This window comes from Triticum urartu, chromosome 2, assembly GCF_003073215.2.
Source record: "Triticum urartu cultivar G1812 chromosome 2, Tu2.1, whole genome shotgun sequence".
Lineage (NCBI taxonomy): Eukaryota > Viridiplantae > Streptophyta > Magnoliopsida > Poales > Poaceae > Triticum > Triticum urartu.
This window is the reverse complement of record NC_053023.1, coordinates 152,133,283-152,146,896: the sequence shown is the minus strand read 5'-3', so window position 1 is coordinate 152,146,896 and position 13,614 is coordinate 152,133,283. Positions and strand designations below refer to the sequence as shown.

The 13,614-nt window shown below is 46.0% G+C and overlaps 1 protein-coding gene across 4 annotated transcripts; it reads left to right on the top strand.

Moving 5' to 3' along the window:
• The first annotated feature begins 1,288 nt into the window (after window positions 1–1,288).
• On the top strand, window positions 1,289–6,241 carry LOC125536478 (heterogeneous nuclear ribonucleoprotein 1-like). Of its 4 annotated transcripts, XR_007295051.1 has the most exons (4): window positions 2,204–2,467; window positions 2,601–3,780; window positions 4,509–4,579; window positions 5,707–6,241. XR_007295051.1 is itself a non-coding variant. In XM_048699705.1 (3 exons), the coding sequence occupies exons 2-3, from the start codon at window positions 2,246–2,248 to the stop codon at window positions 3,819–3,821; spliced, it is 1,443 nt and encodes a 480-aa protein (XP_048555662.1). In that variant the 5' UTR covers window positions 1,289–1,979; window positions 2,221–2,245; the 3' UTR covers window positions 3,822–3,836. The 4 variants fall into 4 exon arrangements, 3 of the variants coding, with proteins under 3 accessions (XP_048555662.1, XP_048555661.1, XP_048555660.1); XM_048699705.1 differs by lacking the exons at window positions 4,509–4,579; window positions 5,707–6,241 and adding an exon at window positions 1,289–1,979 and having other exon boundaries at window positions 2,221–2,467; window positions 2,601–3,836; XM_048699704.1 differs by lacking the exons at window positions 4,509–4,579; window positions 5,707–6,241 and adding an exon at window positions 1,292–1,912 and having other exon boundaries at window positions 2,221–2,467; window positions 2,601–3,836.
• The last annotated feature ends 7,373 nt before the right edge of the window (window positions 6,242–13,614 follow it).

Genomic DNA, 13,614 nt, shown 5'->3' with positions numbered 1-13,614 from the left:
GTATACCTACAGCAGGGAGACATAGCTCTGTAGGAAGCGTCGAGAAACCTCCAAAGGCGGTGGTCTCTTGTCATGTTGGATCTCATTACGTATAAACCAACACCTCCATATCACCATGATGACTCTGAGACGCTCTGTAGGAAGCGTCGAGAAACCTGCAAAGGCGGTGCACATACTTGTCTTTAGTACGCATTTATGTTCGTTTTTCACATTCCAGAATCATATTTCCATGTCACAATCATATGATGCAAGATAAGAAAAATTCTAACAGGATAAAGAGTATTTCAACCGGATAGCCCAATAATTGGAAAGTCTTCAATTTTGTATTTTGCTAAAATCCCAACGTTAGATTTTTAAGCATGGCCAATCGAACGTTTTTTTTACAAATTATATTTTGCGGTGGCTAGGGTTTGCCATGCTCGTTGAAGGGAATTTCCATGCAGTGACAACGCAATTTACCATAAAAATATTTGATTTGCCATGTTTAAAAATCCGACGTCAGATTTTTAACATTCTCGTAAAGTTTTGACCGCAGTACCGACAAAACATGAGTATATATGACCTCAAGTTTTTTTAGCCGCATCTGATCATGCATGTGCACATGTTCTAGCATGCGGCATGCTTGAATTACGTGAGATGTTTTTCGGGCATAAAAGAAAGAACGTCGTTTTCCCCGGCAAAGAAAGAAAGAACCTGTCATTTTGAAGCCATTTTATCCCCCGTCGACAGTACTCCATTTCTCATCTCCGTCGGTAAAAAACTTCCAACCACGTTTTCCTACCTTGCCCATTTGTGGAGACGATCCGCATTCCGATACAATGATAAGAAAAAAAATCAGATTGAATGAAGAGTATTTCAATTGAAAAGCCCAATAATTTGAAACAAATGCATCCCGGAGAAAAAGAATGAAATCCTTAGAGTTTCACCGTAGTAGTGTACAAAACATTGAGTATAACATCATGGTTTTTAGCCGGCCGGAGGATATAATTCGTTTACCCCTTTCATGTTTACTTCTGCTATATGCGTAGTGGTATGAGTTTATTTACGGATTAAATCAATCAAAAAATTGCTAATTTTATTTAACAATAACTTCATGGTTTTTTAACCGCATGTGATGATGCATGCGGCATATTTGAATTACGTGAGATATTTTCTGGGCATGAGAGAGCATGTCATTTTCAAGCCATTTACAATCGGAGTACATCGCTACATGCATTCCGTCAATGATGCTCCATTTCTCGTCTCCGTTAGAAGAAGAGCAGTACCACCATTTTAAAAGCTCGGAGCTTTCTTGGGTGCAAGAGAAAGAAGAGGATTTGAAACCGGGGCGGCTCCGGCTAGCACGCAGCAGGGAGGAGGGCAGCGTGAGCTGGGTTCGTCTTCCTCCTCGCGGCGCACCAGGCAAGCCCAGCTCAGGGTCCAGCGCGGCAGGGCAGGGCCGAGGGAGGGAGCGGGCGGCACGCACCAACCTGCCCCCGGGATAGTTTTATGCGATTATCCGCGTCACCCCACCGGCCCCCGCCGCTGCTTTCCCAATCGAGCCGAGCACCGCGATTCCAGGCCAGCGGAAACCGATTAAAAAAGGCAACCCCCGCTCCGTCCGCGCAAAAGTAAAAAACAACAACCGCATCGCGCAGCGCAGCGCAGCACCGAGCGAGCGAGCGAGCGGGCGGAGGGAGGGGGGAGAGAGAGGGGGGAGCGAGCAAAGGTTCGATAAAAAGGAGAGGAGGAGACGAAGCGTCCAAGCCCAAGTAACATCCCCACCTCCCCTTCCTCCCCTCCCTTTCCCATCGCCCCGGCCGCATCGAGATCTTGGCTGGCACCGCCGGAGATCGCGAGGAGCGGCCCCGCGGCTCCCCCGATCCCACCTCCTCCTCCGCCGCCGCCGACCGCCGCCGCCGACCGCCGATCGGTGAGTCGCCCGATCCGCCCCGCCCCGCCACGCCCTGCGCCGATCGCCGCCGGATCGGCCGGATCTGGTACGGATCTCGCGTAATTCCGCGGCCCTGTGAGGCGCGCTTGTCGTTTTGCTGCGTGGCCCGCGGGCGCGGCTCGATCGCCGCGTTGCTTTCAGCTCGGATCTAGCTAGCCCTCCCTGCGCGCGCGCGCGCGGGGCGTGTGCGCGTTTCGTTTTGTGGCTGCCCTTGTGGATAAGTCGGGGTTTTGTCCGCATTTGCTATGGCTGGCTGGTATGAATTCGCCCTGACTTGTGGATTGCAGGGGTAGGAGGGGAGGGGAGGACGCGATGGAGGCCGACTCCGGGAAGCTCTTCGTCGGCGGCATCTCCTGGGAGACGGACGAGGACCGCCTCCGCGACTACTTTGGCCGCTTCGGCGAGGTCACCGAGGCTGTCATCATGCGCGACCGCAACACCGGCCGCGCTCGCGGCTTCGGCTTCATAGTCTTCGCCGAGGCCGGCGTTGCTGAGCGAGTCACCATGGACAAGCACATGATCGATGGCCGCATGGTAATTACGTGATGCCATTCTTGCTCCTTCCTCTGCTAGTCTAGTCATGTGCATTTCGTTGGGAATTCTGCTTGTAATCCTGTCTGTGGTTCGACCAAGCTTGAGCTCAATTGTCTGCGCCAATTCAATTCAGGTCGAAGCCAAGAAAGCTGTTCCCAGGGACGACCAGAGCATTGCAAGCAAGAACAATGGCAGCAGCATAGGCTCGCCTGGGCCAGTCCGTACCAGAAAGATCTTTGTTGGGGGGCTGGCCTCCAATGTTACTGAGGTTGAATTCAGAAGGTATTTTGAGCAATTCGGCATGATAACAGATGTGGTTGTCATGTACGACCACAACACACAGAGGCCCAGGGGCTTTGGCTTCATCACCTATGATTCAGAAGATGCAGTGGATAAGGCGCTGCACAAGAACTTCCATGAGCTTAATGGCAAGATGGTTGAAGTCAAGAGAGCTGTCCCAAAGGAGCAGTCGCCTGGACCTGTCGCACGCTCACCTGCTGGAGGGCAGAACCTTGCTATCAGCAGGGTTCACAACTTCTTGAATGGCTTCAACCAGGGATATAGCCCAAACCCGATAGGAGGTTACGGCATGAGGGTGGATGGAAGGTTTGGCCTGCTTTCAGGTGCACGAAATGGGTTTTCTTCATTTGGCCCCAGTTATGGAATGGGCATGAATGTTGAAACTGGGATGAATGCAAATTTTGGTGCAAACTCTAGTTTCCTCAATAACTCAAATGGGCGGCAAATGGGTTCATACTACAATGGTGGTTCAAACAGACTAGGCAGCCCTATTGGGTACGTTGGTCTGAATGATGATTCAGGATCGATATTGAGTTCAATGGGAAGGAATGTTTGGGGTAATGGAAATGTCAACTACCAGAACAGCCCTACAAACATGAGTTCTTTTGTACCATCTGGAAGTGGGAGTCAAGTTGGTATTACTGGCGATGGTATAAATTGGGGAGGTCCTACTTCTGCCCATGGGATGGGAAGCATTTCAAGCCTTGGGTCTAACATTGGCCGTGGGGCTGGAGATAACTTTGGTTTGCCGTCTGGCGGCTATGGAAGGAGCAACCCAACTGGCACCATTGGTGAACCTTTTTCTGCGTCAGCCAATGCATATGAAATGAACAACATAGATACATATGGCAACAACTCTATTTATGGTGACTCAACCTGGAGGTTCACGTCATCTGAGATCGATATTCCTCCTTTTGATAATGATCTTGGAAATATCGATCCAGATATCAAATCGAACATGCCAGCAAGTTACATGGGCAACTATACTGTTAATAATAATCAGACAAGCAGAGGTCAGTATCCGCTTCAGCATTTTGCTATTAGCTACACATGAATTTCCCATCTTTTTTTGAAAATTAAAGGTGCTGCATAACTCAGTTATTCAAAAAATAGAATGAATATTTAAATAGAGCAATTGATCTACCCTTCATAGTTTATTAGAACCATTACATCTGCATGTCTATGTTTTTGGAAAGGAAAAATGTTGCATAATTGCATGCCATATGCTTAATCAGTTGATGCTAGAGCATAATCAATAGACCTTTCTTGGGGCTTACATCAGATTTGACTGGTAGATCAGTGGATTGAACTTGTAGGAATTGTGTTGTAATTATATTGTGGTAGTATATGTATCACATTTAACTGACACAACATTGGGTGCTGTCTGACTGCTTTTGCTGTAATGAAAGCACTATCAAGAGCAACAACTTTTGGACGCATCAGCTTTGACTGATAATGAATAGATCAAATAGGGAGCACTGCCTTCATCCATTCCATTGACCTGGGATATGCTTCCATGTAATGCCTGACAAACATAATGGATTAGGGACCAATGATTTGTTTTGCAATTTTAGTTGTGTCAAGTAAATCGATGCAAATGATTGGTGTAGGATGTATTCACTAACCTGGTTTGTTTAGTTCCTGTATCTACTCTATGATCTTTGACATAATTCTAGGTCAAATTTTGTGACCAGCTCTTTCATAAGTAAAATTGAGATTTGCTACAACCTTGTTATTGTAGTGCCATCCTGAAGTTGAGGGTAAATGATAGCATTGGAGATGTGTAATGCATGTGCCTGAACAACATAAAGGGTAAGAAATGAGAAAACAATATATTTTAAATATAAATAAAATTGAAAAAGAGGGTGAGCCAAGCAATTATGAGAATATTTTGTATGCATGTGGCTGCTGTCATTGGCTGAGCAAATCACTTGTCTAAATACGTTTAGAATCAGTTTGGAACTCGCACTAAGTGAAGTATGTATTGACTCATGTCTGTGGAGGATGGACATGTGTTCTTCCTTTCATCTGACGAATTATTATAGTTCTAAATTACCATTTTCTGTCAGGACTGTTATTGGTGGTTTTATTTCCAAAGCTACTGTCATTTGTTTCCGTGCTTGATTGATAGTTTAGTTACACATGAATGAGTGTGCATTTTTAGAAACTAGCTAAGATAACCCATTGAATGACACTTTATTATTATTATTACCAATTTGTGATAAATTCTCTCTCTGTGTGTGTGTGTATGTGTTTACAATTCTGGCAACAGGTTAATCCTATTTTCTCAAATAATTGAATGCACTACAACGAAGTTTGATAGTGATTCTAACTATTTTGTAATTACAGAATATTTAACCAGTTGCAATTGAAAATGAAAAAAGTATTGTTGTAGTTAATATTTTGCTTTCGTGAAAATGCGCCGAGTCAGAATTGTTACATAAGTTAGTGTTGATCTTTATACTTTGATGCACCAAGGACTGGGTCATTTTTGCTCAACTGGTATTGTAGAGATGTAAATTTCTACTTTAATTTGGACAACCGTGCTTGTTGCTTGCCCCATTTCCTGTGTAGATCATAGTTAAATGTGGTGTAAGGGCTCCTTGTCTCGAGGACATGAGCTATACTCTGTCGTGGATATTTACTTTTGCTATCTGATCAGGCATGCGTGACAAGAAGTCGCTCACATGTATTTTGTTACAACTTAAACTGTATAATATGTTTGGGAATGAAAATGATTAAGTTTTTTTTTTGGTAACTTGATACTAAGTTTCTAACTAGTCAACACATGATCTGAGGTGCATCGTACATGCAGTAATCAGTAATCGAGTCTGTTTGTTGTCAATGCCCACTTTATTATATTCTTGAAATTTATACTGTGAAGAGAAACTATACTAGAATGTTTGTATCTGATCAAGATTTGTTGCACCGTTTTGCAGGTATCACTTCCTAGGCGAGAATATTATTATAGTCATATATATGACTTGGGATAGGCAAGACACCCATTATATCAGGTATTCAGGTGCAGTACTGTGAATTGGTGATATCAGATTAATATACAGGTTAGTTAATTGTTTCTAGCTAACCAGAGGTGTGGTTTACGGACACCAACCAACATGCTAGAGGAGCGGGATACAAACATTTTGTGAAGGTTTCAGATTTTAGTTTAATTTTCTACGTGTATTAGGTCTTTTGGTTTTCCAATGAGATGTGCAGTGGTGATTGCGGCACACACTTAGAAGGTGTTCCAACATAAGCTGGAATTCTGTCATACGGACGACAAACTTGTATACCAGGGATGCTGTATTATCTTGCCCATTTATGGCAACATTAGCTTGCGTGTTTTTCCTCTTCTCCTTTTTTAACCATTTCATTTGTTACTAGAGGATTTGGTCGGCTTTACTAGTAAAAACTATTTGGGGGTGCCAATGCCATACTGGTCCCCATTAATAAAGTCACCCAAAGTACATACAATGTTGCTTCTTCTTCTTCTGTGTCTATTTGTATGCCGTTGCATGTTTCTTCTTTGGGAAAAATACAAGTTTCGATCTGGTCATGCATATTTGCACACTGTGTTTGATTGTTTTAAAGCGAGCCTATCAGCCGGTAGGTAGGTACTCACATACGCAAGCTTTTCATAGCTCAGGATGGCATGCATGTGCTCGTGTCTTCCATTTCCATCTTTTCGAAAGTAGCTTTAGATCTCATGTGGATGGGTACTGCATTGGCCTTGCCTTTTAGGTAGTTGAAGTACACCAGGCTGTGTGTACTTTCCCTCCCCCTATAAATAGCTCGCTATTTTCTGCTTCCATATATATATACATATATCTTGATTTGCTTCCTTCCTTCCTCATCACGGCCTTCACCGTTTCATGTTACCCCGTCGCTTTCAGCCACCTACTTGTAGAGTGCTTCACCTAACGGTTTTCCATGTCTGGTGGTTGCCGATGCTTCGGTCCATGTTTGGACTGGCATTTCACTCCACATTTCCAGAAATTCAAACAACCATAGAGAGCGTGCAAAAGTGCAAAGTTTTATTTCTTTTTGACACCGAAGTGTAGGAGGGACCCTACACAAAAGTGTGTAGGAGGGCGGTGCTAACTCTCTCCTACTGCGATTTGCGAACCCAATGGCGTCTGCTCCATGGCGGCAGGGCGAAGCTCCTTTCCCTGTGGTAGTCTTGTTAGCTGCAGTCCCAAGCTTCCCATCTCCTCCAAGACCTATGTTGACAATGACCTTGCCCTGATGCCCTGTCAACCTAACCTTCCTCGGTGGAAGGAAGCCTTGTTGTGCGGTACCCTCCACCAGCCATCCGTCGTGCTGGTTGGTGCCTTCCAGGCATCCCCAACGCCTAGCCAAGTGCGTAGCGAACCTGATGGAGAACAGACGGCCTGGAATCGTATAACTGTCAAAAGCAAAAGCGAGTGACTGTTCATTGATACTGTTATGGTCCGACTACTCATAAGGTTTGGTCTGCAAACATTGTGTGGCACCTCGACCCACTCCAAATCTTGGGTTCAGCCCATGGCTCTGAGCTTGGGAGCACCTCCACCGGGTAGTCAAGTGAAAGCACCCAGACTCTTGCAGGTTCTGACAATCGCGGCTGATGAAGAGGACGAAAGCACAAACGGGTAGCTATGCTACGTATGGATGTGAGATTTAGGAGAAACCCGAGACCTTAGAGTGCTACTCCCTCCGTTTCAAAATAGATGACCCAACTTTATACTACCTCTCCGTTTCAAAATAGATGACCCAACTTTATACTACCTTTAGTACAAAGATAGTATAAAGTTGGGTTATCTATTTTGAAACGGAGGGAGTACAACTTATTAGTGATAGATCTGTGGATCGGCTAGGGTAGATTAATCCGGTGAACTTACCTTCTCCTTGTGGCTCGAGGAGCTCCAGTTGCCGGCCATGGTGGATGGCGGCGGTGGTGGCAGAGAGTAGTGGTGGTGGAGCTTCCCATCAGCACTGCACTAACCCTAGATCGGTAGGGGATTAGGTGGGGTGTGCGGCGCTGGACGAACCTCGTAATGCGAGCTGCCGACGCCCGCCTCTTTATATAGTGCAGGTGACAGGGGCCCGTCACCCATAGTGGGTTGAGCGCCCCCGATCAGGGCGCGGATCTAAGGGCCCGGTGGGCCGTTGGGCCCACACGGTGGAGATCATCCTAACATTCTGTTGGGGAACGTTGCAGAAAACAAAAATTTTCCTACTCGTTTCACCAAGATCATCTAGGAGTTCATCTAGCAACGAGTCATTGGATGCATCTACATACCTTTGTAGATGGCGCACGGAAGCGTTCGAAAAAACGGTGATGATGTAGTCGTACACGACGTGATCCAAATCACCGATGACCAAGCGCCGAACGGACGGCACCTCCGCGTTCAACACACGTACGGGACGGGAGACGTCTCCTCCTTCTTGATCCAGCAAGTGGGAAGGAGAGGTTGATGAAGATCCAGCAGCACGACGGCGTGGTGGTGGATGCAGGGCGTCACAGTAGCAGGGCTTCGTCTATACTACGAGAGAGAGACGTAACGGGGAGAGAGGGAGGCGCCAGGGGCTGGTCTGTCAAGTCCCTCCTCTCCCCCACTATATATAGGAGGGCCAAGGGGGGGTGGTGCGCAGCCTAGGAGATCTGATCTCCTAGGTGCGGCGGCCAGGGGAAGGATTCCCTCCCCCCCAAGGCACCTAGAGGTGCCTTCCACCACTTGGACTCCTCCCCCATGGAAACCCTAGGCGCATGGGCCTGGTAGGGCTGGTGCCCTTGGCCCATGTAGGCCAAGGCGCACCCCCTATAGCCCATGTGCCCCCCCGCGACAGGTGGCCCCACCCGGTGGGCCCCCGGGACCCCTCTGGTGGTCCCGGTACAATACCGATAACCCCGAAACTTGTCCCGATGGCCGAAACAGCACTTCCTATATATAATTCTTTACCTCCGGACCATTCCGGAACTCCTCGTGACGTCCGGGATCTCATCCGGGACTCCGAACAACATTCGGGTTCCTGCATATACATATCTTCACAACCCTAGCGTCACCGAACCTTAAGTGTGTAGACCCTACGGGTTCGGGAGACAAGCAGACATGACCGAGACGACTCTCCGGCCAATAACCAACAGCGGGATCTGGATACCCATGTTGGCTCCCACATGCTCCTCGATGATCTCATCGGATGAACCACGATGTCGAGGATTCAATCAACCCCGTATGCAATTCCCTTTGTCAATCGATATGTTACTTGCGCGAGATTCGATCGTCGGTATCCCAATACCTCGTTCAATCTCGTTACCGGCAAGTCACTTTACTCGTATCGTAATGCATGATCCCGTGACCAGACACTTGGTCACTTTGAGCTCATAATGATGATGCATTACCGAGTGGGCCCAGTGATACCTCTCCGTCATACAGAGTGACAAATCCCAGTCTTGATCCGTGTCAACCCAACAGACACTTTCGGAGATACCCGTAGTCTACCTTTATAGTCACCCAGTTACGTTGTGACGTTTGGTATACCCAAAGCACTCCTACGGTATCCGGGAGTTACACGATCTCATGGTCTAAGGAAAAGATTACTTTGACATTGGGAAAACTCTAGCAAACGAACTATACGATCTTGTGCTATGTTTAGGATTGGGTCTAGTCCATCACATCATTCTCCTAATGATGTGATCTCGTTATCAATGACATCCAATGTCCATAGTCAGGAAACCATGACTATCTATTGATCAACGAGCTAGTCAACTAGAGGCTTACTAGGGACATGTTGGTGTCTGTTATTCACACATGTATTACGATTTCCGGATAATACAATTATAGCATGAATAAAGACAATTATCATGAACAAGGAAATATAATAATAATGCTTTTATTATTGCCTCTAGGGCATATTTCCAACAGTCTCTCACTTGCACTAGAGTCAGTAATCTAGTTACATTGTGATGAATCGAACACCCATGGTATTCTGGTGTTGATCATGTTTTGCTCTAGGGAGAGGTTTAGTCAACGGATCTGCTACATTCAGGTCCGTATGTACTTTACAAATCTCTATGTCTCCATTTTGAACATTTTCACGAATGGAGTTGAAGCGACGCTTGATGTGCCTTGTCTTCTTGTGAAACCTGGGCTCCTTGGCAAGTGCAATAGCTCCAGTGTTGTCACAAAAGAGCTTGATTGGCCCCGACGCATTGGGTATGAGTCCTAGGTCGGTGATGAACTCCTTCACCCATATTGCTTCATGTGCTGCCTCCGAGGCTGCCATGTACTCCGCTTCACATGTAGATCCCGCCACGACGCTCTGCTTGCAGCTGCACCAGCTCACTGCTCCACCATTCAACATATACACGTATCCGGTTTGTGACTTAGAGTCATCCAGATCTGTGTCGAAGCTAGCGTCGACGTAACCCTTTACGACGAGCTCTTCGTCACCTCCATAAACGAGAAACATTTCCTTAGTCCTTTTCAGGTACTTCAGGATATTCTTGACCGCTGTCCAGTGTTCCTTGCCGGGATTACTTTGGTATCTGCCTACCAAACTTACGGCAAGGTTTACATCAGGTCTGGTACACAGCATGGCATACATAATAGAACCTATGGCTGAGGCATAGGGGATGACACTCATCTCTTCTATTTTTTCTGCCGTGGTCGGACATTGAGCTGAGCTCAATTTCACACCTTGTAACACAGGTAAGAACCCCTTCTTAGAATGATCCATATTGAACTTCTTCAATATCTTATCAAGGTATGTGCTTTGTGAAAGACCTATGAGGCGTCTTGATCTATCTCTATAGATTTTGATGCCTAATATATAAGCAGCTTCTCCAAGGTCCTTCATTGAAAAACTTTTATTCAAGTAGGCCTTGATGCTGTCCAAGAGTTCCATATCATTTCCCATCAACAGTATGTCATCTACATATAATATGAGAAATGCTACAGAGCTCCCACTCACTTTCTTGTAAACGCAGGCTTCTCCATAAGTCTGTGTAAACCCAAACGCTTTGATCATCTCATCAAAGCGAATGTTCCAACTCCGAGATGCTTGCACCAGCCCATAAATCGAGCGTTGGAGCTTGCACACCTTGTCAGCATTCTTAGGATCGACAAAACCTTCCGGCTGCATCATATACAATTCTTCCTTAAGGAAACCATTAAGGAATGCCGTTTTGACGTCCATTTGCCATATCTCATAATCGTAGAATGCGGCAATTGCTAACATGATTCGGACGGACTTTAGCTTCGCTACCGGTGAGAAAGTCTCATCGTAGTCAACCCCTTGAACTTGTCGATAACCCTTAGCGACAAGCCGAGCTTTATAGATGGTCACATTACCATCCGCGTCTGTCTTCTTAAAGATCCATTTATTCTCTATGGCTCGCCGTTCAACGGGCAAGTCAGTCAAAGTCCATACTTCGTTTTCATACATGGATCCTATCTCGGATTTCATGGCTTCTAGCCATTTGTCGGAATCCGGGCCCGCCATCGCTTCTTCATAGTTCGAAGGTTCACCGTTGTCTAACAACATGATTTCCAAGACAGGGTTGCCGTACCACTCTGGTGCGGAACGTGTCCTTGTGGACCTTCGAATTTCAGTAGGAGCTTGATCAGAAGTATCTTGATCATCATCATTAACTTCCTCTCTAGTCGGTGCAGGCACCTCAGGAACATTTTCTTGAGTTGCGCCATTTGCCGGTTCAAGAGGTAATACTTCATCAAGCTCTACTTTCTTCCCACTTCTTTCGAGAGAAACTCTTTCTCTAGAAAGGACCCATTCTTGGCAACAAAGATCTTGCCTTCGGATCTGAGGTAGAAGGTGTACCCAATAGTTTCTTTTGGGTATCCTATGAAGACGCATTTTTCCGACTTGGGTTCGAGCTTCTCAGGTTGAAGTTTCTTCACATAAGCATCGCATCCCCAAACTTTTAGAAACGGCAGCTTAGGTTTCTTCCCAAACCATAATTCATACGGTGTCGTCTCAACGGATTTCGACGGAGCCCTATTTAAAGTGAATGCGGCAGTCTCTAAAGCATAGCCCTAAAAAGATAGCGGTAAATCAGTAAGAGACATCATAGACCGCACCATATCCAATAGAGTGCGATTACGACGTTCGGACACACCGTTACGTTGAGGTGTTCCAGGCGGCGTGAGTTGTGAAACTATTCCACATTTTCTTAAGTGTGTACCAAATTCGTGACTCAAGTATTCTCCTCCATGATCTGATCGTAGAAACTTGATTTTCCTGTCATGTTGATTCTCAACCTCACTCTGAAATTCCTTGAACTTTTCAAAGGTTTCAGACTTGTGTTTCATTAAGTAGACATACCCATATCTACTTAAGTCATCAGTGAGGGTGAGAGCATAACGATAGCCACCGCGAGCCTCAACACTCATTGGACCGCACACATCAGTATGTATGATTTCCAATAAGTCGGTTGCTCGCTCCATTGTTCCTGAGAACGGAGTCTTGGTCATTTTACCCATAAGGTATGGTTCGCACGTGTCAAATGATTCATAATCAAGAGACTCTAAGAGTCCATCTGCATGGAGCTTCTTCATGCGTTTGACACCTATGTGACCAAGGCGGCAGTGCCACAAGTATGTGGAACTATCATTATCAACCTTACATCTTTTGGTACTCACATTATGAACATGTGTAGCATTACGTTCGAGACTCATTAAGAATAAACCATTCACCATAGGAGCATGACCATAAAACATATCTCTCATATAAATGGAACAACCATTATTCTCAGATTTAAATGAGTAGCCATCTCAAATTAAACGAGATCCCGATACAATGTTCATGCTCAAAGCTGGCACTAAATAACAATTATTGAGGTTTAAAACTAATCCCTTAGGTAAATGTAGAGGCAGCGTGCCGACGGCGATCACATCGACCTTGGAACCATTCCCGACGCGCATCGTCACCTCGTCCTTCGCCAGTCTCCGTTTATTCCGCAGCTCCTGCTGTGAGTTACAAATATGAGCAACGGCACCGGTATCGAATACCCAGGAGTTACTACGAGTACTGGTAAGGTACACATCAATTACATGTATATCAAATATACCTTTGGTGTTGCCGGCCTTCTTATCCGCTAAGTATTTGGGGCAGTTCCGTTTCCAGTGACCCTTCCCTTTGCAATAAAAGCACTCCGTCTCAGGCTTGGGTCCATTCTTTGGCTTCTTCCCGGCAGCTTGCTTGCCGGGCGCGGCAACCTCCTTGCCGTCCTTCTTGAAGTTCTTTTTACCCTTGCCTTTCTTGAACTTAGTGGTTTTATTGACCATCAACACTTGATGTTCTTTCTTGACTTCTACCTCCGCTGATTTCAGCATTGAGAACAACTCAGGAATGGTCTTTTGCATCCCCTGCATGTTGAAGTTCATCACAAAGCTCTTGTAGCTTGGTGGAAACGACTGGAGGATTCTGTCAATGACCGCATCATCCGGGAGATTAACTCCCAGCTGAGACAAGCGGTTATGTAACCCAGACATAGTGAGTATGTGCTCACTGACAGAACTATTTTCCTCCATCTTACAGCTGAAGAACTTATCAGAGACTTCATATCTCTCGATCCGGGCATGAGCTTGAAAAACCATTTTCAGCTCTTCGAACATCTCATATGCTCCATGTCTCTCAAAACGCTTTTGGAGCCCCGGCTCTAAGCTGTAAAGCATGCCGCACTGAACGAGGGAGTAGTCGTCAACACGTGTCTGCCAAGCGTTCATAACATCTTGGTTCTGTGGGACGGGTGGATCACCTAGCGGTGCTTGTAGGACATAATCTTTCTTGGCAGCTATGAGGATGATCCTCAGGTTCCGGACCCAGTCCGTATAGTTACTGCCATC

Coding starts and splice junctions, on each gene's coding strand:
- LOC125536478 (XM_048699705.1), top strand. CDS start 2,246: ATGGAGGCCGACTCCGGGAAGCTCTTCGTCGGCGGCATCTCCTGGGAG. Junction 2,468..2,600: donor ACATGATCGATGGCCGCATG/GTAATTACGTGA, acceptor AATTCAATTCAG/GTCGAAGCCAAGAAAGCTGT.